Raw genomic sequence first — 20,322 nt, 5'->3', positions numbered from 1 at the left:
GTTGTGGTTCAGCCTCCAAATCAAATCATTTCATGCTCTTCTCCACTGTAAATTAACGGAAAGTGCAGGAACACTTCCGTGCGACACGACACCAGTTGATCTGCTACGCAGCTGGAAAATGCATTCGCCGACGGTTGGGGGTTGAATGCGGGGGCGTCAGCTGGCTGTCTGAAAGCTTCCGAAGCTAAACGAACGTTCTAGGGGTAGCTGAAAGCTTCTAAAGCTAACATTTGGGGGGTAGGTAGTTACAAACATCAGATGCACTTTTCAATCTTTATAATTCACTTCTTACAATTCAATTTTTAGGTTTTTCCGAGGACTCTAGACCATTACAAAGATAGACAGGACGTGCATTGGGAGCCTGCAAGTCGCGATATGTATTAATGAGACGCTTACCACGACGATCCTTCAGTTGCCAGAAGTTCTGCCACTGCAAAATATGTGTTGGTATAAATACCGAAGCTCTTTTCGAGCCAGCCCATTACTCACAATCTCCTTGGGTATGTCCAGGGCGTCTGGAAAGACAAACCAGTCGACTGTCTCATAGCAGGGCGGTGATGTAAGCGAGCCTGTGAGAGGGTACATGAGAGGGTTTAAAATAAGAAGATGCCCTGCACAAACCTTTGTAGGTGAAAAATTTCTCCATATCGATGCCAGCGAAGAGATCTTCCATTGAAATGTTCGCCTTCAGTAGTGTGGAATCGTAGCACTTTCTGATCAGCTTGACCTCTTTGCAAATCTCATTCAGGGCCGGCGACTCCATTTGGGGCGGCGACTCCAAGCATCGCAGCATTACAGCCAATACCACAAAACCATCTGGATGATGTACAGCCTCCTGGTTGCTCGCGTAGGAGACGTTCTTGTGTACAATGTGCAGCTCACCGTCGTACCGCTGGCTGTCTATGGTGTGCTCCGATCCCTGGCTCTTCTCGGAGCCCCAGTGAAAGTGCAGCTGCTGCGCCAAGTAGACCGTCTTCAGATTGGAGCCAGCGAGTGCGGGATTCTGTTTCTCAATGGTGGCTGATATGTCCATGCGTACCGTGTGGCCATTATTCGTCACGTAAGGATTGTACAAGGGTTTCGCATAGTTGAAAAACACGAGCTGTGGACCCTCGTACCTAAGGGCCTTTTGGGACAGAGCTGAAAACAATTGATTCGACAGAGAATATATGATTTTTACTTCATTTTGGAGCAACGGAATGGGTGACTGCTGTTTTCCAGGCTCCACCTGCCAATCCTTGCCCTGCTTATCATAGTTGAAACTTGAAGGATTTGGACTGGATAGCTCAGAGACCTTGGCGAAATATCGAACAACATGAAACATACAGAAAATTTAGGTATACCCGAACAGTAATAATATACTAATAAATTCTAAGATCTAAAATTGTTTGAATTTATTGTTGATTATATTCGAAAAGTGTTCTTAAAGCTGTTTGTTTGGTGGACTTCTGTCTGAGTTCATTCCAAATTGTTTCCTATGGACAGATATACAACTCTTTTTCCCCCAGCGCCTTGGCCTGTCTATCGTCATGGTTCTTTTCGACGATGCGATTGCAGCCAACATAAATGTGCTTGATCAGAAAATAAAGGATCTCGAAGATGGCCACCATCGAGAAGCCCACAAAGATGGACATGATGTTGCCAATGGTACCTGGAAACCACAACATAGTATGAAGACTATATGTATGTCTGAGAATCCAAATAGAGACTCACTGAACACCTCGAACCAGGCATTGTTGAGCAGTCGTATGTAGTACTGGGCATACTGATCGCCGAAGTAGACCCTCAGGACGGAGATATTCGAATCGAACTCCGACTGGTTGTTGCCATCGAGCTTCAGGGTAGCCAAATAGTTGTCAATGGGCAAGGCGCTCAAGGTTACTCCATACAGGACGTCGTTGCACGAGGGCAAGCACTGTGGACAGTACAAAGCCTCCTCGATCTCTCGCTCCAAGCCGGGGATCATATGGCGCTCCGTTAGAACGTTGCGCCACTTGACTGTGGGGATCATGATGAGAGCTCATAGATATAAGAGGTTGAGGAAAGACATCCACATCCACTCACACAAGTACTGATTGATGCAGGGTATATGGCCAAGGGTGCAATAGACAACTCCGTCGAGATTCTCCACCAGTTCGATGGGCATCTGGAAGGGCAGGCAGCGGCATAGGGCTATTACGCTACGAATCCGGCACCTGGTGACGCAGTTGGGAAAGGAGTAAATGGACCTCAGCAGCCGTTGCTGCTCGTTGCTGGATGTCTGGGCCTCGTGGTCAAAGTAGCAGCGTCTCTGGCAGAGATGGAACAAAGTGAAAATCATTTCTGACACATTGTGCGAGTGCTCCCTTAACGTACACCAAACGGGGAGAAGGAGTTCAAGCTATCATCAGTGTCCACCACTCGAGCGTAGATTTGCAGGAAAGTTTCCTCCCGCTGGCCCGGAAACATCTCCAGCGTATTCGAGGAGGTCACTGAAGCGTAGTTGTCAGCACTGTGGATCAGTACAATGTAACCGTCGGTGTTCAGGATTGGGGCGAACTGATCCGAGTGGCTGGAGTTGAGAACAACGGTGAGACCGAGCTCTGAACTGGCCAAGCGATTCGAGAAGTTGCGCTGCTTGAGTCTGGTGGGTAAACCCTCTTAATTTGGTTAATTTTTGTCAAACCAAAACCACTCACCTGTTCTCCATGTTGAAGGTACAGCAGGGACCGTACTGCGTGAGGCTATCCTGGAAGGCAGCCTTGCTGAAGCAGGGAATATCCACATTGGCCAGGGTGCATTTCAGCACATAGTTCTCACATTTGGGCGTCAGCTTAAGAGCCAGGGACATCAGAAATCAAATCAAACTGTGGGGAAACTCTTCCCGAAGCTCACCTCCTTCATAATGCGTCGCGTATCGTAAAATGTCTCGTTGTCCCACGTTCCAAAGACGTCGAGAAATGTTTGAAAGCTGCCAAACTCGTCCGTGTCCACGACGACACCCACATGCACGTAAAACTCCCGAAGGAACAGCAGACGCTCCATATAGTATTCCAAGGGTCGACTTATAGGACTTCTGTCTTGTCTGTTCACAAGAAGATTAATCACACGGGATTAGGGATTAGTCAGAAGAAACTTACAGCTCACTCGCATATCTGAAGGCTGCCTGCCTAGAAATGCGATTGTTGGAGCATATGGAGACCGCCGGAAAGGGCACGTTCTCAACGGGATAGAGCGGATCCTTTAGATTGGTCACAAACGATTGGGCCACAAACTGTTCCCAGGTCAGGGATAGCACCACGATTAGGGAGACGGTTGTGGCGGTGTGCAGCAGCAACCAAATCATTCTGAAGGAAGGAACAAAAGACAAAGTCATCGTTTCTTGAGATATTTTGTATCCCACCTTTGTCCTAGGGTAATATCTGGCGACAATAGTTTATTGTAGCCCTGCAGGGATATGTTTCGCAGCAGATCAGCCATATCCAGGCAAAAAGCGGAACCCAAGGATTGCTTGCGCAGACCGGAGGGTCTCTTGTTTCTCCGGCCCTTGGATTCCTTTGGGTTCTTAATCCACCAAATGGCATTGGATGTGGCCATCGTATTAACCATGCCAAAGTACAAGTTCCCTGGTCCTCCGATTCTGACTGCGATTTCTGGCTGTTCGTTGCCGATTGAAGTTTCTTTGATTGATTTCCGTTGGAAATATATGCCAGGGGGGGCGTGGCTGTTGTTCTTAATGGAAATTGGTCATTAACACGTGCTTAATTAGTGTTAATGTGAGGGTAAAATATGCTCCGAGCACATAGAGTATATAAATGGGAAGTTACTCTTGACTACTTTGACTACTCTTATACTCATTTAAATCCCGACCTTAGACCAACAATGGGTCAGATTTGGCTGTGCTATTGTCATACGAAGTGGACAACTAGACTGTTGGGTTTCAATGCAAAATCCTGAACATATATTTTGCAGCAGATTGATTCGGTAAAAGATATATATTAAAACGTGGATATTTCTTTTCTTTAACATTTTTCAGCAGACCAAATCCATGTATTCTTTACATACACCACCCACTATTCTACGGTCACATTTAACTATACATGTAGATAATAAATAATGTCAAATACATGTACATGAGTTGTGCATCTACTTCTGTCAGTAGTCCCGCTATGATCCCAATATCTCTACAATAACCGATCGGAACGCTATAAAAACTAAGCAGATCAACTGTGAATAATGACAGTATAGATGTTAAGAAAATCAGTTAGCCAATTCTTTGCAGGTCTCTGAGTATTTCACATTTATTTCACACTTAATTCACATTAATACTTTCAGTATTCAGTTTTTGAATCACTGCTTAAATTAGGATTACTTTAGCTTAGCTTATTCTAGAGGAATGTGCAGCGAGTATTTCAGTCCTTTGCACATCTAAAACTGAGTGAAGTCTTGTACACTTCTTAGGCATAGGAGGAGACCTCTGGGACTTCATTTTCCCGCTGGCCAGAAAGGCTGCCCAGGATAGTTTCGAGATCCAACGAAGGCATATGGATTGGGATTTACCACACGGGCAATGTCCGTATAACTGCGTCCGCCGCGTTGTGGTGAACTATAGTAGCCTCTGGCAGGAGAGCCGATAGCGGCCGAGAGAAGGAGAAGCAGGACGGCCATCAGGCTGAGCAGAAATCCTTTGGTGAGTGACATTGCTGGCTGGAGAGATGTTGCCTCAAGAACTGAGCTGCATTGCCGCCGTCGACTGTCCTATTTATATGGATCTGTTCGGATGGGGGTACTGAACCGATCGGTTCTTGCCGTTCTCAGCTGTTTGGCTTATCAATCAGGTTTTGGGCCCACATCCGAATGCGAAATAACTGACTGCTGACTGCTGACTGCGCTGCCCGCGTCGCGTCCCATTCCGCTCACGTAGTGCCCGTCGTAGTCGGCTGATCATTGTGCTTTTTACGATCATTTTGTTTTCTCAATATTTACTGACACGCTGCCCCAAGCAAGTCATTCACACTGAGCTGAGCCGAGCCGAGCCCGGCCCGTTATGCGTACGAGTAGTTCCAGCCAGCGATCGTCTCGTGAATCAGCACATCCACGTATATCTATCTGTGCACCTGATCTTGACTCTAATTGCCAGGTGAATGATTTGGCTGTACGAGCTAGACCCGAAACCCAGCACTGAGACTCTCACTATTTAAATTCTAATTAACAACTCTGACGACTTGGCTAATGACGTAGGTAGGTGCGCCGAGTGCGCCGGGGCCGGGTGCGGGCCCGTATTAGCAAATTCTTGCATAAACAATTGGCATGTCTGGTGCAAACATTCGATGCCAGCATAACATGGATCGACTCTTCCACTATTCCTTCCTGTAATGTCAGCTTTGGCTCGAGATCTTTTCAGATCTGGTTTCGGTTTTTCGCTTCCTCAATGCTGCCAGTGCGCACGGGGGGAAGTCCTAGCAACTGATTCACTTACTCAGCCTGAATCATGGCTACTTAAATGGGTACTTACATATCGGAGGCTATATATACCACACTTGTATGCCATGATGATTCCAGTCAGATGATTCGACTCCACTACACACCACTTTCGGGTCATTAAAATCATTAAAAATAATTCAGTTCGGGGCCTGGGAAATATCTGTAAGTCACTCGGTTAACAAAAATGTCTTGCTTAATAAGGTGTTCTCTGACATTGCTAAAAAAATTAGAACAAGATTTGTGGGAATTTTCAAAAGTTTCTTTTGTATCTCCATTACTATACGAATAGTTGATAGATTAGTTTTAAGTCTTAAAATCTTAGCTTTCAAGATCGTTGGAGTTATTCGAATCATTTCAATGAATTGTTCCAGCTGGAAATGCAACTGAAATGAGTGTGTAAAGTTCCATGGAATTACCAGACAGATCTTGGCTTTCAAGGTCTTTAGGTGTCATCCAGGGGAATGCACTGCAACTATCCCAATAACCGAATGAGCAGCAGGGGGCTCAATCCAATCCACCTGCAAACATCCAAAACGGAGGCACGACATCGCTCATTCGCATTTCCGTCACGTTCCGCTGATGAACGCTGGCCGGGGCTGGTGTTGGAGTGCGAGTGAGTGATCATAAATTTCTATAGACTATAAAAGCGAATCACAGCTTCGCTCAAGTGGTACACATAACACGATTAAGTTATAATTAATTGGCATATCCAATTAGTAGATGGAACTTTCTCTCTCTTCCTCTCCCTGTTTATTTCCAGATGATACATAATATTGCTTAAAAAATAAAACCTAAATAATGATCAACCCCAGAGGACTGAGAATGGGGTACGAGGCAGGAAACGACTGCCCCCAAGACCCACGTAGCCATCGGGCTTCAGGACTCGGGCAATTTCCGAGTAGGTGCGTCCTGTGCGTTGGCCAGAGTTGGGGCGTCTGCCACCGCCATAACCTGCGTATGACTGATACGTTGGATAGCCATAGCCACCAGCATAGTTCCCATAGCCGTAGTTTCCATATCCTGAGCTACCATATCCATAGTTTCCATAGTTCCCATAATTTCCATAGCTTCCATAGCTCTGAGCACCTCCGTATCCTTTTGACTTCTTCCAGCCCTTTAGGAAGAAGGCACTGCTCCAGTCCACACAGCTGGCGATCAGTAGCGTGAGGATCATCAACAGGGGAACTCGGACTCGTATTCTCATGATGGTTTTTCTGTGTGCGCTTCTAACCCGGATCGCTTCTAGTTCTGGCCACGATCTACGCAGTGCTCCTCTATTTATACCCTCGCAACGGAGTTGGGATCTGATCTGATGAGCGATTATGCCGATGGAGATGGTGGTGACACATTGCGGTCTAGCGCTTTTAAATGGTTTCTTTTTCGTACAGTATTCCCATAAAAAACAGTCGGGATCTCTGGAAGATCAGGGGCCAGGCCACGCTCGCACTGGTCAGTGTTGCGACTCAATGGATTATGCTGAATATATATGAGACGAATTGTCACGATCAGCATGCAGGGCACGCACCACCATGCGCCACGCACTGGAAGACCAAGCCAAACGAATGGTAGTTCGGTAGACACCGGACAGCGGACATCCCCATCCACATCCACACAGCAATAACATTCAAAGATCATCAGCAGCAGCAAGAGCAGCAGCTAAGACGAATCACTTAACGCTTGAGTGGATGTATTTTTTGGTTTTTGTTTGTTTATGAAGATTATCGCCACGATGATCGTTAGAGAGCGAGCAAACTCTCTTCTCGGGCTCGGGCTCTCGGGCTCTCTTCTCGCACCGCCAATCGAGAGACGGAGACAGGTATTCGGTGACCGCTCAAGCATCCACGATTATCGCATATGACGGAAAAATTCCCCCCCACAGTTAGAATCCGCCTGTCGCAGTGCTTGGATGATCGTCGGATTCGTCGTTCCACTCAACTCAACTCAAACTCAATCATGACGCGATCTTCGGTTTCTATTCTATCCATCATCTGCCTCGCCTGGCTCGTGAACCGTACGTGCGGCGCTCAGTTGGCCTTTACCTCGGTTGGCAATGTCGCGGCCGTTGCCACTGCCGCAGGACTCAGCGTGGTGGCGCAGGTTCCCGGATTAAGAGCACTCAACGGCATCCTCCATGGCTTCAACAACAACAACAACCACAACAACAACTTTTACCCTCAACAACAGCAGCAGGGCGTCGGAGGATGGCAGGGCATGGGCGGACAGCCCAGACATGGACATGGTATGGGCGGACGCTGGTCTTCATCGGTTGCTAATGCTGCTCGACAGCCAGCTCCACCTGGCTGGCCTCCGGGCTGGGAATGGGGTGGCGGCGGCAATAATAATCAACAAGGATTCAATAATGGACGAGCTCCACCTGGCTGGCCTCCAGGCTGGGAATGGGGAGGCGGCGGCAATAATAATCAACAAGGATTCAATAATGGACGAGGTCCACCGCCAAGACCAGGATGGGGAGCTGGGCCAGGACCAATGAATCCCCCACCAAGACCAGAATGGGGTGGAGGAGGAACGGGACCACCACCAAGACCAGAATGGGGTGGAGGAGCAATGGGACCACCACCAAGACCAGAATGGGGTGATGGCGGAGAAATGAACCCCTTAACAGGATCTGACTACAATCAACCCAATCCCACCGATGTATCTACAAATTGGGACAATCCAAATGGCGAAGGATCAACCATACCACCGTCGCCCATCGTCACTCCTCCAACGACACCCAAACCAGTCGTAGTGGAGCCCACATTCCAGCCTCGACCACCGGCACAGACCACAGAGAGCACTCTCATCGTAGGCACCAATCGTCCGCCGCTGTTGCCGCCGCAGACCACGCCTCTACCTCCGCCACTGCCCACGGTGAGGCCATTGCCGCCACGATCGCGGCATTCCATCGAGGCCTCCCAGCTGCGCGACATCATCTTCCCCAGCTCTTCACTGTACATTCACCGTCCGCAAGCCAGCCAGGAGATCCGCACGGACAACATCGATGAGCGGAGATGAGAGCCGGGGGTGGGGGGGCTAGATTCTTCCGTAGAACAATTACAACTGTTGAATATTTATAGCGCCCAGCGGGGCTCAAGATCGTCTTTGTGCGAGCGGATCGGTGATCTGTAAACAGGTTCGGGAGCCCAAGCACAAAGACCCAGCCTCAGACTCTTACTCTTGACTTGACGAAGATTCACGAATTTCAATTTAATAAATTACACATTGACAAACAGATGGAAAGGTGGAAGGTGGGAAGATTGGTGGGGAGGGGAGTGGGAGTGGGGGAGCACTTATGTCACAGGCGAACGCTAGTAGCCCCGCTGCTTGTAACCGCCAGTGGATGCAGGTGGTGTTCCAACTGGTCCGACTGATCTTCCATAGCCCTGACTGTAGCCCCGATCTCTGTGTGGGTGGCCATAGGGCTCCTGTGGCCTGTGCGGATGGCCATAGGGCTCCTGTGGCCTGTGCGGATAGTAGCCAGCAGACGGAGCCGGTCGCTGTGGTGGCGGATAATAGCCGTAAGCTCCTGGTGGCGGCCCCTGCTGGTACCCATGGCCATATCCTCCTCCGTAGTAGTAGTCGTAGCCCTGATCGTAGCCCTCGTGAATGAGTGGACCCGGTCCGTAGGCGTATCCCGGCCTTGGGGGTGGCGGTGCAGGGTAGTACTGTGGCCGATCATCCAGCACATCGATCAGAGCCCCCGCAATCTTGTCGAAAGTGGGTCGAGCCTTGGCTGCCCCCACGAGGAGTAGCACGACAATAGATAGAGACAGTCTAGCGTCCAGCTGCATCTTTGAGTGCGCAGTAGAATTTGCGATCTTCTCCGACTTCTGCGCGATCTTTTATAGACTGCGGCATATGGCGATAAGCACTCGGAGCGGAGTAGAAGAACCTTGGAACGAAGTGCGAGTACCAGTACGAGTATATACATATAGCAATGCTGATTCCGCTGGGTGTCTAAGTAGTAAACAAGGTCGTCTGAGAAAGCTCTCCTCTCCCTTTATATAAAGTCGATCCCATCGGTTTGTGATATATGCTGGTGAGGAATATACGAAATTATAGGGAATATTCCCATTAATGTTGTGACTCAATCAATAGAAAATTAGCATAGGTCTCCATTTATTTAAAGATATGTGCTTCGAGAGATTATAATTGGGAATATCCCAAGCAATGTTTGGAAACTTTCATTCTACTCTTTCCTCTCATTCAGCTTTGAAAACACTCAATGATGAGCACTCTTATCAGGCCATTGAGCCCCTCATTGATAACCCCAAACACGAACTCGCCCGAGACTCATTCGATCTCTGTTTGAGCTTCAAATACACGCGCTGAGAGCTTTGGCGGCCTAGTCTTGCCGTGACATTATGGCCTGGAGGAGTGAAATCGCGTTCGTTGCCCTGATTGTGGCCCTGATCCTGACCGTCGGCAGCCAGGCCTCGCAGTTAAGTCGCGACGAGAGCCGCGAGGATGAGGAAACCAACTTCAACCTGGCTACCACGCTGACTGGAGGCATCCGCAGCAGTCGCCACCACCAGCGGGCCAATCTCAACTCGAATCTGTATCCGGATAGCACTCAGCCGGGTGCGGGCTACGGCAGCGACGACATCGATGAGCCACATGGGCACGAGCAGGGCGGATACACTCCGAGAGCAGGTGGCTCCAATTCTATCGGCTATGCTGGATCACAGGGTCCTGCAGCGTTTCCCGGGCAAGAGCTTCCGGCTGGGACTTATCCGCCTCCTGGCTACCCGGCCACAGGTTCGCCTCAGCCTCCGGTTCATTATCCCAGTGGAGTTCCAGGCCAACTGCCAGGAGTACCCGCCTATCCACAGTCAGGATCGTATCCCGGGCAAGGGCTTCCGTCTGGAACATATCCGTCTCCTGGCTACCCGTCTCCTGGCTACCCTGCCATAGGTTCGCCTCAGCCTCCGGTTAATTATCCCAGTGGAATTCCAGGCCAACTGCCAGGAGTACCCGCCTATCCACAGCCAGGAGTACAGGCCTATCCACAGCCAGGCGGACACGCCTATCCACAGCCAGGAGTTCCCGGCTACGCCTATCCTGGAGTTTATCTGCCTCAATTCCCCGGCTATCCGCAGCCTGGGGCATATTTTGGCTACGCACCAGGAGCTCCGGGCGGCCCTCCAGTGGTAGTCCATCCTGGGGCAGCTGCTCAGGCTGGAGCTGGTGATTCGGCGCCTTATAACCCTCACAAGAGCAGCAGACACCACAGCCGCTACCCATCGCACGATGCCCGAGATCCAGAGCACTGGGACCACAGGTTCTCCATGAACACCGAGTACAAGGAGGATGGCGTTCACAAGGGCCCCTTTGATGTCCTGAACAACCACAATGCCTTCGGGTATGGCAGCGGTTACGGGGGCGGCTACAATGGCGCCTTCAATTCACCGGCCTTTTGAAATGGAAGGCAAGGCACAATCTGGAGGAGAGTCGTAGTCATAAGTGGGAAGCTCTGTGGCAAGGGACAGCTGTGTGAGTCCGTCTGTCTGCTCTGGCTCTGAATAAACTTGATTTTACCACACACCCAACCAAAGTAATTAGCAATGTTGCCCGGTTCCCAGTTGCACCTTGAGGAGGACAGATCCGTAGCGGCCGAACCGGAAAGAAATAAAGCAACATGCATTCATTTCGTCTCTCCATAGATACATGTACATACATAAGTACGTAGTACATGGACGAGTTGTTGTATGCTTGCACACAACATATTTATTTATTTGTTGCGAGAGAACGAAGGACACAATGGAACAGGAACAGGGAGCTACCTGATGGGCAGGCTGCCAAAAAGGGAGCGGCACAAAGGCAAGACGCAGCCGCAGCGCAGCCGTAGGACCAAGAAAGGTGGTAGAAAATCAACGTCAGAGGCACACACTGAGGGACATGCCAGACAGACAGACAGAACGACGGTGGTGCCCTTTTTAGTCTCGTCTCAATTGCAGCGACAGAAATCGGTTATGTGTGCAGCGGATTGGGACTGGAACGGGAACGGGAACCAAGGACCAAGAACCCTCCGACTTGATGTCTTGCGGCGCATGCGCAGCCTGCCGCGCAAATCCTTAACAAATTTTGGCGCTAAAATGACAGACGACCGCGCCAAAATCAGAGAAGCCAAAGGAAACCAGAACTGAGAATAGAAAGAACACACACAAAAGAGACACACATAGATTATGGGTGATAGTTTTACCTGTTACGGATCGAACCTATTTCTGGAGAGAGTTTAATGTCCTTTGCCGCCGCCATCAGCTGTTCATGTTCATGGCTGGAGAAAGACCTAAGGGATAGCAAGTTAGCTGCCAAAATGTAATAGAGAATGGAAGATTGTGTACTCACCCTTAATTGAAGACTTCTTGCTGCAGCACCAGCTGTAGGTATTGTAGAGATCTCAGCTGATCAATGGATACAAAAGAAATGAAACAGTTTAGTTTGGGTTCAAAGAAAACGATAAGAGATTATGCTTACCATAGACTGTAGCCAGAATCAAGCATTTCCACATTTTAGTTTGAGTATTTCTCGACTCCACACAGATTAATCCATGACCACCCGCATTGGCGACACATTTAGTTGGTTATTTTTCGAACGGACACATAGTAAATGTTTATTGGTATTCTGGCTTGGGGTACATACATAACATGGAGTGCGATTACATACATAACTAGTTCAATATTTGGACAATGACAATGCAACGTTATCATCATTCATGACGTGTCGTATTGGTGCTTGCATGTTAGTTAAGGGGAGGAGGGAGCAGGGAGACCAGACGAGTCCATGAATGGCGTAACAAACAAAAAACAGCAGCATTAACAACATATAAATATACATACATAAGAATACACATAGTAGGATGCAATGAGGGTTGATGGTTCTGTTAGCGGTGCGCGTTTCCAGGTTGTACAGGACACCCGTGCCTCTGTTAGTTGTTAGTAGAGTTGTCCTAGGAATGCATAATTCATATGGCGGATCCATGTCTGCTTTGGTGGCTTACGATATAAGTTTATTAAATGCTGGAATATCTTACATCATAAAATAAAAACATAATTTGTTGCGGTTGGGTGGGGGGGGACTGCTGACTGATGGGACAATGTAATGGGTTTGGGTTTAGTTTTCCTGCCTCGGCTTGATAAAAATAGATAGGATATAGAATAAACTGAACAGTAAAACATAAATAGAACAGCGAGCGATCTTAACATAATATTTATGCAATGCAAACACATGATTATAATGCAAAGGTCACAATAATAATAAAATAAAATATATAAACTCTTGTGAGAATGTGGCAGGGAGAGGGAATGGGTGGGGTCAAAGGATGGGGGGTAGGGTGGATTCGTTTTAGTCTTTTTTCGAGGTGGGTTTTGCTGTTTTTTTGTTGGTTTTTTTTTTGGGGCTGAAGCGTCTTAGTGCCTAACTGAAGCGTATCTTGGTGCTGCTCGTTATTAATTTGGCTAGTAGTTGAGTCCTATGTCCTACGACAGATTGCTCGCGTTCAATTCCAGATCGAGGTTGTTCTGAAAGAGCTCCTGGTTGCTGAGCAGAGGCACCTTGGCCACCTCGTGGAATATCTTGTGCGAGTACTTGTTGCGTATCGTCTTGATGGTGGCCCGCGGCTTGCGATGGAGTCCGGCATTCAGGACGGGCACGACCTCGGCAAAGTCCGCCAGCTGGTAGCCCGTGTAGTGCACCAGAGTCGAGGTCCAGGTCTGTTGCTCCAGATTGGCGACGCCGGCGTGCATGCGCAGGGCCATGTATAGGGCGGCCGATGCCATCTGGGAGTCGCTGAACCCAATTGTGTCATAATCCATCAGTGAGAGCTCCAGGATGTAGCGAGCCAGGGTCAGAGTGGGCATCTGGACCTTGGCACAGCGAGCGTAGCGACGCAAGAAGCGGTAGGAAAGGGGAATGCCCAGATCGTAGTTGATGACGCGCAGCGTTTCGCGCTCCATCTTGACCAGCTCGTCGTGGTTGTAGGCCCCGTCGCAAATGTACAGAAAGTCCTCGATCAGGGGTGGCTGGCGCTCGTCGTACTTGCAGGCAATGAAAAAGGCAGAGGCCCCCAGAAGCTGCAGCTTCTCCTTGTTGATCACTTCGCGGCACAGATAGAGGTCCACGATCTTCACAGCCAGATAAAGGGTCTCGTGGTTGAGCTCGAAAGTCTCCTGCACCTCGACCATCCAGTCAACCAGCAGGGTCCGCATCCACGTGGTCAGGTGGATCTGTTTCGGCATATAATCGTCGATGGGGAACTCCGGCTCGCGTGTCTTCAGATAGTTGAAGATGTCCATGGCGTAGTGCGAGACCTGGAAGGGGTCGTCCCAGTTCTTCTTGTCAAAGTCCTCCACATCTAGTGGGACGGGGCGCAGCGGCACCACCGGCGCCAAGGCAGCAGCGGCAGCTGCTTTTGCAGCCTCCAAAAGGGGCTGTTCAGTCTTTTGTTGAAATTTGGCAGAACGACGACGCGCCGCCTCAAAGTTGCCCGAGAGGCGCATCGAGTCGCAGGTGGAGACGTCCTCCAGGGCAGACATGTATAGGCTATCCTCAGTCTTGTTGAAGTCATTGGAGATGCGACGCACCGGCTTGATGACCACTCCTGGGGCTTGGGGAGCGGCCAGACTCTGCATGGGAGGCAGCAAGACGGGAATCTGGACTTGATTGGCATTGGCATTGGGGACCTCCCCCAAAACGGTCTTCTTGTTGGCCACTGCCTTCGGGCGCAGCTTGGGGCGTGCCAGAGCCTCCTCGAACTTGTCCAACACCTTGTGGCAGTTCTCCACTGCATCATCTGTCTTGGTTGAGGCGCGAGTCATGATTTTGTTGGTGGCAAACACATTTATACTCAGGTTGTCAGTGTTCTTAGCATCTAGCAGGGCCTGCAGCTGCTGGGCCGTGGGCTTCTTGGTCACCAGCTGCTGGTTGGCATCCTCCTCGCCCTGATGCAGCGTCATGATCTTTACATTGTTGGTAAGGTTGCCCAGGGCAGAGCGTTTGATCTTTTCGTTCTTGATCGGACTGTTGTCGGCCTTGCGCTTGCCCCGCGTCTGCATGTTCTCCACGTTGGGGTCAATGTTGCAATTGTTGTTGTTGGCGGCCCGACGGCTCAGGCCCTTGCGTGCGCCCGTGGGCCCCATGGCGAGTAGCGAGTTCATGGCCGCCTGACTGGTTGCGGTGGCCCGGGTGGATGCCTTTGTCGGCGCCATTTTGTAAAAGCCTGTGTTTTGTTGTTGTCACTTTTAGTCCTCCAGCAGAGTCTCGCTTAGCGCTGTTACTTGTAGCGTTGCTTAGTCCTTGGCACGTTTCAGATACTGTTTCGGGTCGGCTTTCTTACAACGATGTGATTTCTTGTTGTTTTCAAGGCGTCGTTGTCACACAAACTCACTAATAATCTTTTTTCACCTGGAGTATGACGCTTGGCCGCCGCTGATCATAACGGCGCTTGAAAAGATAAAGAATACGAGAAAATCGAAAAACAGCGCCAGACCAGACGCGTCTTGGTAGGGTTGCAGATATCAATGTATCGATATATATTTGTCTTTGACAATATATTTTTGGGTGATCTGGCGAATATATAAATATGGATAATTTTGTGGGATATGTCACAAGCACCACCTTTTTAAGTTCAGCGAAAATTAGCACAATTTGTCTGTTGTTTCACGTTGTTAAATCAGATGTGCAGGTGACTTTTGACTCTATTTTTATTGTCATCGATGCACAAGGCTAAATTGCAAAATAAATCGGTACTTTTGTGCGATAAGCGACACCAAACGGCGTTTTATTTTGAAAATCACATTATGGCCGAGTTTAATTTAATGATTGAATAATTAAAATTAAACGCATAGGGTACACGGGTACACATATTGCAGTTTATTAGGCTAATCACAGTTGAATAATTAAATACTATAAGCGGGCGCTTACTTCCACAGCTTGATGACACCGTCGCGCGATGCCGACGCTATGTAAATTTGGCCCTTGTCCTTACACATGAGCAGATCCGTGATGGCGTCCCGATGGCTGGCCGTGGGCATGTCTGGCCCGGATCGGGGATTCTCCTCCGTCGATGTGCGAAGTTGCTGGGACTCCCCGGTGCCCATGGAAATGACTTGCTCCTCAATCACCTGGCTGCCGTCAATCAGCCGGGCACTGAAACAACGCAGAGAGATTTAAATAAAGCAACGAAGACATATGCCATTAATGCTGGTCACTCACCTGTAGTTGAATGCCACATCCGTCAGATTATCATTGGCCGCTGGCACCTTGAGCGACGAGTTCTTTGGCGATGCAATGTCCCAGTAGCGGATGCGCTGATCCGAGCTACCCGTGAGAATGAAAGGCGCTCCATCCACAACTCCGCTGAGGATGCCGCACGTTGTGGCCGGATCATTGAGACTGGTGTTGGTCAGCACCGGAGCGGGACTGGCCCACAGCACCGTCTGTCGCTGACCCGTCTCGATGTTCCACACGGACACCTCGTTATTCGACTGCGAGGCTGAGATCAGATACGACGGCTCCGTGGGATGGCAGGCCACCTTTCGGATCCACGAATCGGCCGGGTGCTTTATCTCTGCAATGGGCAGACGGAATCGTAAATCCCAGCAGATGTGCTTGCCGCCGCTGGTGCCCGTGGCCAGCCAGGAACCGGTGGGATCTGCACAGATTGTGGTGATGACCCCGTGTCGCAGCTCGTTCTGCAGACGCCAGGCACTGTGCTGCATGCGCGTGTCCCAGGCCACAATGCCGCCATAGAGCGTGGCATACACGATGACGCTCTGTGTGGCCTGGTCATAGGCATGCATGTCCACCACGGGTCCATCGTTGTGTTCGCTGGAAGGAGAGACATCCGGTTATGGCATATATCACGGGATAATCCACCCTGATGCTTACTTTTGCTCCAGAGCCTGCTGCAGCGTCATCTTGGCCGAGTTGCGATCGATCCGCATCATCAGTAGGCTGCCATCCTTGCCGCCCACGGCCAGGGACTGTCCGCTATCACAGGCGGCCAGGGCATAGATCGGGGTATTGGCAAAGTACACCTGTCGGGACTTGTTGATGCCCTGGTTGCCGTTCAGCTTGCTGCAGTCCCACAGCCGCACGGTGCCATCGATGCTGCCGCTGGCGAAGAGCGAGCCGTGGGGACGCAGCGAAGCCAGCTTGATTACAGACTCGGAATGTTCGTGCAGATGGGCCACCAGGGTGCCATTGAGACGCCAGTTGGGGGGATACGGCGTCACCAGTTTGTCGTAGCTGCAGCGCTGGGAGATGGCCAGCACATTGTAGCGGCTCTTGATCTTCTGGGTCAGCGTTTCCAGATCTTTGCGACACTCTGATGAGCGCTCCAGCCAGCAGTTGCGCTCCGGCATCGTGTACTCCCCCAAAGAAGTGGCCGCACTGACGGTAGTGGTTGGCACGCCCAAGGCCATACCGCCAGTAGCCGGACTTCCGCCCATTCCTCCGGGCCCCAGTGGAGTGGCCACAGCGTCCGAGGCTGGCGACACCATGGCCGGGGCATGGCCCTCGCTGGATCCTGCAAAGGAATAAGAATCAATGAAAATTCCGCTGGAAACTCTAGGATTTCTGGTCATACGGTTCTCGGCTGGCATTTTGATGGCCTTGTCCGCCAGCGGATATTCATGACAGGCCACCTGCTTGCGGCTGACCACAATGCGTCCATTGCCCGAGGCGGTGTCGTCCAGATCCTGCGATGCCTTGTGTTTCAGGGATATCAAGAAGGGCTTCATGGCCAGCAGCTGCATCTCAATCAGGTCGGTAAGTCCCTCAGAAGTGAGGCGCCGGAAGAGCTAACATTTAGAAGAGGTTGTCATTATTAACAAAGATTAAGAGACTAATCTTCAAATATCACTCACATTCCGCAGCGTCTGTCCCATGTCCTCGTATTGGGGCAGGGCCCCGTGCCTTGTCTGGCTGCGTACTCGTGCGCGATCCTCGAGAGCGCCTAGGAAATGATGGATGTCCTGAAAGCGCAGCACACTGTCGAAGATCTGCCTGGGTATGGGCGGCTGCACGCAGTCCAGCAGAATGTGCGCCTTCTCCACTTGGATGAGCGGCACCTTGAGGAAGGCTCCAATCGCTGGCATAATCTTGCACTGCACATCGATGGCGCTGAGGTTGCGGGCCGTGGTGGCAATCATGCCGCAGATCTCGTGACGCACCCACAAATTGGGATGGCACAGATAGCAGGCCGTCTCCTTGACAATCTCCGTGACAGCGGGCTTCTTGATGTGGCCCAGCTCAATGAGAATGGTCACGGCCCGTATGGCCTTGGCAATGACAAACTCCTCACGATCCGTGAATCCCTGCTGCAGCAGCGGCACCAATATGTCCGATGCCTGCCAGCCCACATATCCGGCCACTCCGGCAATGTTGTCGTAGAAGGCTCCCCGCAGGTTCTTGTCCTCATCGTTGAGAAAGGTCATGATGTGCGAGAGTATCACATCGTTGGCCTTCTCCTTGCCAAAGAAGGCGCACAAGTCGCAAATGCCCGACTCCATCAGCGTCTGCTTCACAATGGGCTGCGAGTCGGTCAGCAAACTGAGCACCGCCTGTCGCACAATGTCATGCAGGGCATTCAGCTCCGCCTCGTAGCGTGGCGTGGGCATCTCATTCGGAGCGTTGCGCTGCGTCTCCTCCAGAAAGTAGACGGCACTCTTGGCCAGCGCTGCTATGTTCCGGGCAAAGGCCACGCGCACAATCACCGCACTCGACTCGCTGGTCAAGTCGCTGATGTAGGGCAGAATGTACTCGGGAAAGACGTTGGCATCGCTGCGTGGAATGTCCTTGACCATGCTCAGGCAGGCAGTCAGCGTTTCGATGGCCTGAACCTGCACCTTGGCTGGTGACTTCTGGGCCAGATTCAGCTGTAAAGCAAGCGCGTGAAATAACAGAAAACACATGACTCAAAAACCCTCTTACAATGTAGGGCAATATGCGATCCAATATAGTCTCCGATGTGGTGTACTTGGACAGCTTCTGCAGCAGTTCCAAGGCGGCAATCTTCGTGTTGGATTGCTTCAGACCCCGAATGCAAGAGGTGACCACCGTGATGATCAATATGAGGCCATCGTGCTCTGGCGGCAGACGACCGCACATTGTGGGATCCTTCTTCTCCTGCTCAGCATCGTGCTCATCCTCTTCGGGCGACAGGTCCTGCGCCTGGGTCAGCACCTTGATGCAATGCCCAATGTCCTTGTGCAGGCATTGGATCTTGTCATCCGGCGACATGATGGGAGTCGAGGAGAACATCTGCAAGTAGGACTGAAGGAACGAGTAAAAGTACTCGGGGAACAGCTGCCCCCGCTCCTGATCCAAGTAGTCTTCGGCGCTCTTTCGATTTAATGCCTGGATATCAATCATGGAGGCCAGCAGATTGCGCAGCCTCTCGTTCTCGATCCCAGCCAGATGCTTCTCCACAAGATCACGCTCGCCCCGCCTATAGGCCAGCAGCTGTGAGAGCTCGAAGGGAGCCGTTCCTTCGGTCCAGAGTTCCAGCAAGGCGCAGCTATGAAATCATCATGAATAAGTGTCTCCTCCCCCCCATTCGGATCGTCAAATGACTTACCCCGCTGAGAATATGTCCATGGCAGGGAGCAGAGTATTTCCCGCATAGCTGGGCGCCAGGCGAATGATCGAGTCCGTATGAATCACCGACATGTTGCCATTGTTCCCATCATCGTCCGATGCCAGGGTCTTCACAAAGCGCTCTGGTGCAATGTAGCAAGTGCGCCGTCTGCTCGTATCAAAGAAGTACGTGTAATCGGCCGGGTTATCTTCCGGCAGATATGTGGGCTTGAACGAGGCGAAGTCCGAGAGCAAAATCCAGTTCCAGGAGGTGATCAATATGTTCTCCAGCTTTATGTCGCCGTGGCAAATCTTTTGCTTGTGGCACTGGTTGAGGGCGCACAGAATCTGAAAGGTGATCCACTTCTTCTCCAGCACCGTGAGAAAGGGGCGTGTGGACACGCGATCGTAGAGGCTGTGCTTCACGTACTCTCGCATTATGTAGGCCGCCTTGTCGATGAGCTGCAACAATTAACAGTTAAGCGGGGCACTCAGGTAATTGAGATTGATGGACAAACCTCCACCCGCTGAAAGGGCAGGCAGTTGACAGCATTTGCCAGCGTTAGAGTCTTCTTGATGCCCTCCAGCCGCTCCTTGTGATCCTCCAGCGGTAGCGTCGGATCATGCTTTACAAACACCTTGACCACAATCAGACCCTCCTCGGTCTTTGCCTTGGCCACTTTGAAGAAACGTGTACTTCCCATGCTACGACGGAACGAATTTGTCAACATGGCAGTGTCTTTTTCCATCAACAGATACTCACTTGGAGCTGAATGTGATTTCACTGCCAAACTGGCCCGAGAAATAGTGTTCCACCGCATAGATCTGTGAAGGGGCAATGCCAACTAGTTGATTGCCCATTTTATTGGCCCTTGCACCTCGTTGTGCCAAAGATTGGGACGAATTTTACGGAAAAACAATTGCAATTATTATTAATTTGCTGCGCACCATAACAGCTGTTCGCGATAACAAGTGGAATCAGGCGATGCAAACGAGACTTAACCCACTTAACACCCCTCTATTTAATAAGATGAGCAAAAGATGAGTTAAACCGTGGAAAATAATACTGTTTGCAAATGCTTCTTGTAGCTCCATCCTCCTCTGTACTTACAAAACAAAAATGACCACCGACATCTTTCCCCTGTAATGCGTAAAATATGTTAAAGTTACATAAACTTCGTGGATATATTAAATACGCCCCTGGTCGAAAATGGGATAACGTTCTATTTTATTGATTGAAGTCGTATTCCACAATTTCGATATTCAGTTTAATATTACTAG

General features: G+C 50.3%; 9 protein-coding genes across 9 annotated transcripts; 2 read left to right on the top strand and 7 right to left on the bottom strand.

Annotated features, from left to right (window-relative positions):
* Window positions 1-131: 131 nt before the first annotated feature.
* Window positions 132-1,391, bottom strand: LOC111072965 (carbonic anhydrase 6). Its single transcript, XM_022365058.2, has 5 exons — window positions 1,181-1,391; window positions 622-1,126; window positions 490-569; window positions 293-430; window positions 132-223 (listed from the first exon to the last, which is right to left on the bottom strand). The coding sequence occupies exons 1-4, from the start codon at window positions 1,322-1,324 to the stop codon at window positions 296-298; spliced, it is 864 nt and encodes a 287-aa protein (XP_022220750.2). The 5' UTR covers window positions 1,325-1,391; the 3' UTR covers window positions 132-223; window positions 293-295.
* A 59-nt stretch (window positions 1,392-1,450) lies between these two features.
* Window positions 1,451-3,588, bottom strand: LOC111072963 (sodium channel protein Nach). The gene is made up of 8 exons (XM_022365054.2): window positions 3,383-3,588; window positions 3,120-3,326; window positions 2,875-3,064; window positions 2,679-2,812; window positions 2,356-2,623; window positions 2,065-2,290; window positions 1,714-1,998; window positions 1,451-1,651 (listed from the first exon to the last, which is right to left on the bottom strand). Exons 1-8 carry the CDS (start codon window positions 3,586-3,588, stop codon window positions 1,476-1,478), a joined length of 1,692 nt encoding a protein of 563 aa, XP_022220746.2. The 3' UTR covers window positions 1,451-1,475.
* Window positions 3,589-4,259: 671 nt separating this feature from the next.
* On the bottom strand, window positions 4,260-4,722 carry LOC111072994. The gene has a single exon (XM_022365100.2). It carries the CDS (start codon window positions 4,678-4,680, stop codon window positions 4,465-4,467), a length of 216 nt encoding a protein of 71 aa, XP_022220792.1. The 5' UTR covers window positions 4,681-4,722; the 3' UTR covers window positions 4,260-4,464.
* A 1,462-nt stretch (window positions 4,723-6,184) lies between these two features.
* LOC111073000 (keratin-associated protein 19-2) lies at window positions 6,185-7,055 on the bottom strand. The gene has a single exon (XM_022365105.2). It carries the CDS (start codon window positions 6,665-6,667, stop codon window positions 6,266-6,268), a length of 402 nt encoding a protein of 133 aa, XP_022220797.2. The 5' UTR covers window positions 6,668-7,055; the 3' UTR covers window positions 6,185-6,265.
* A 278-nt stretch (window positions 7,056-7,333) lies between these two features.
* LOC111073023 (RNA-binding protein 12) lies at window positions 7,334-8,707 on the top strand. Its single transcript, XM_022365141.2, has one exon. It carries the CDS (start codon window positions 7,417-7,419, stop codon window positions 8,476-8,478), a length of 1,062 nt encoding a protein of 353 aa, XP_022220833.2. The 5' UTR covers window positions 7,334-7,416; the 3' UTR covers window positions 8,479-8,707.
* Window positions 8,651-9,285, bottom strand: LOC111073025 (basic salivary proline-rich protein 3). Its single transcript, XM_022365146.2, has one exon. The coding sequence runs from the start codon at window positions 9,252-9,254 to the stop codon at window positions 8,772-8,774; it is 483 nt and encodes a 160-aa protein (XP_022220838.2). The 5' UTR covers window positions 9,255-9,285; the 3' UTR covers window positions 8,651-8,771.
* Window positions 9,286-9,801: 516 nt separating this feature from the next.
* Window positions 9,802-11,007, top strand: LOC111073024 (calcium-binding protein P). The gene is made up of 2 exons (XM_041593642.1): window positions 9,802-10,221; window positions 10,378-11,007. The coding sequence occupies exons 1-2, from the start codon at window positions 9,828-9,830 to the stop codon at window positions 10,881-10,883; spliced, it is 900 nt and encodes a 299-aa protein (XP_041449576.1). The 5' UTR covers window positions 9,802-9,827; the 3' UTR covers window positions 10,884-11,007.
* A 1,042-nt stretch (window positions 11,008-12,049) lies between these two features.
* On the bottom strand, window positions 12,050-14,961 carry LOC111073022 (G2/mitotic-specific cyclin-B3). The gene has a single exon (XM_022365140.2). The coding sequence runs from the start codon at window positions 14,667-14,669 to the stop codon at window positions 12,942-12,944; it is 1,728 nt and encodes a 575-aa protein (XP_022220832.2). The 5' UTR covers window positions 14,670-14,961; the 3' UTR covers window positions 12,050-12,941.
* Window positions 14,962-15,312: 351 nt separating this feature from the next.
* LOC111073021 (phosphoinositide 3-kinase regulatory subunit 4) lies at window positions 15,313-20,025 on the bottom strand. Its single transcript, XM_022365138.2, has 9 exons — window positions 19,805-20,025; window positions 19,560-19,746; window positions 19,043-19,503; window positions 18,397-18,982; window positions 17,331-18,341; window positions 17,051-17,264; window positions 16,351-16,990; window positions 15,676-16,290; window positions 15,313-15,609 (listed from the first exon to the last, which is right to left on the bottom strand). The coding sequence occupies exons 1-9, from the start codon at window positions 19,900-19,902 to the stop codon at window positions 15,381-15,383; spliced, it is 4,041 nt and encodes a 1,346-aa protein (XP_022220830.2). The 5' UTR covers window positions 19,903-20,025; the 3' UTR covers window positions 15,313-15,380.
* Between the last annotated feature and the right edge of the window lie 297 nt (window positions 20,026-20,322).

Source organism: Drosophila obscura, unplaced genomic scaffold, assembly GCF_018151105.1.
Source record: "Drosophila obscura isolate BZ-5 IFL unplaced genomic scaffold, ASM1815110v1 contig_192, whole genome shotgun sequence".
Lineage (NCBI taxonomy): Eukaryota > Metazoa > Arthropoda > Insecta > Diptera > Drosophilidae > Drosophila > Drosophila obscura.
The sequence above is the reverse complement of the archived record's forward strand: the minus strand, read 5'-3'. Positions and strand labels throughout refer to the sequence as shown.

Bases quoted from the DNA above. Each gene is read 5' to 3' on its own strand.
- LOC111072965 (XM_022365058.2), bottom strand. From the start codon at position 1,324: ATGTTTCATGTTGTTCGATATTTCGCCAAGGTCTCTGAGCTATCCAGT. The intron at 1,127-1,180 runs GTAAAAATCATA...CTGTCCCAAAAG, and splicing joins TTCCGTTGCTCCAAAATGAA to GCCCTTAGGTACGAGGGTCC. The intron at 570-621 runs GTTTGTGCAGGG...ACCCTCTCACAG, and splicing joins GAAATTTTTCACCTACAAAG to GCTCGCTTACATCACCGCCC.
- LOC111072963 (XM_022365054.2), bottom strand. From the start codon at position 3,588: ATGGTTAATACGATGGCCACATCCAATGCCATTTGGTGGATTAAGAAC. The intron at 3,065-3,119 runs GTAAGTTTCTTC...TCTTGTGAACAG, and splicing joins TTCAGATATGCGAGTGAGCT to ACAAGACAGAAGTCCTATAA. The intron at 1,999-2,064 runs GTGAGTGGATGT...TGATCCCCACAG, and splicing joins CTGCATCAATCAGTACTTGT to TCAAGTGGCGCAACGTTCTA.
- LOC111072994 (XM_022365100.2), bottom strand. From the start codon at position 4,680: ATGTCACTCACCAAAGGATTTCTGCTCAGCCTGATGGCCGTCCTGCTT.
- LOC111073000 (XM_022365105.2), bottom strand. From the start codon at position 6,667: ATGAGAATACGAGTCCGAGTTCCCCTGTTGATGATCCTCACGCTACTG.
- LOC111073023 (XM_022365141.2), top strand. From the start codon at position 7,417: ATGACGCGATCTTCGGTTTCTATTCTATCCATCATCTGCCTCGCCTGG.
- LOC111073025 (XM_022365146.2), bottom strand. From the start codon at position 9,254: ATGCAGCTGGACGCTAGACTGTCTCTATCTATTGTCGTGCTACTCCTC.
- LOC111073024 (XM_041593642.1), top strand. From the start codon at position 9,828: ATGGCCTGGAGGAGTGAAATCGCGTTCGTTGCCCTGATTGTGGCCCTG. The intron at 10,222-10,377 runs GTTCGCCTCAGC...ACCCTGCCATAG, and splicing joins TCCTGGCTACCCGGCCACAG to GTTCGCCTCAGCCTCCGGTT.
- LOC111073022 (XM_022365140.2), bottom strand. From the start codon at position 14,669: ATGGCGCCGACAAAGGCATCCACCCGGGCCACCGCAACCAGTCAGGCG.
- LOC111073021 (XM_022365138.2), bottom strand. From the start codon at position 19,902: ATGGGCAATCAACTAGTTGGCATTGCCCCTTCACAGATCTATGCGGTG. The intron at 19,747-19,804 runs GTGAGTATCTGT...GTTCCGTCGTAG, and splicing joins GAAATCACATTCAGCTCCAA to CATGGGAAGTACACGTTTCT. The intron at 17,265-17,330 runs GTGAGTGATATT...TCTAAATGTTAG, and splicing joins TGGGACAGACGCTGCGGAAT to CTCTTCCGGCGCCTCACTTC.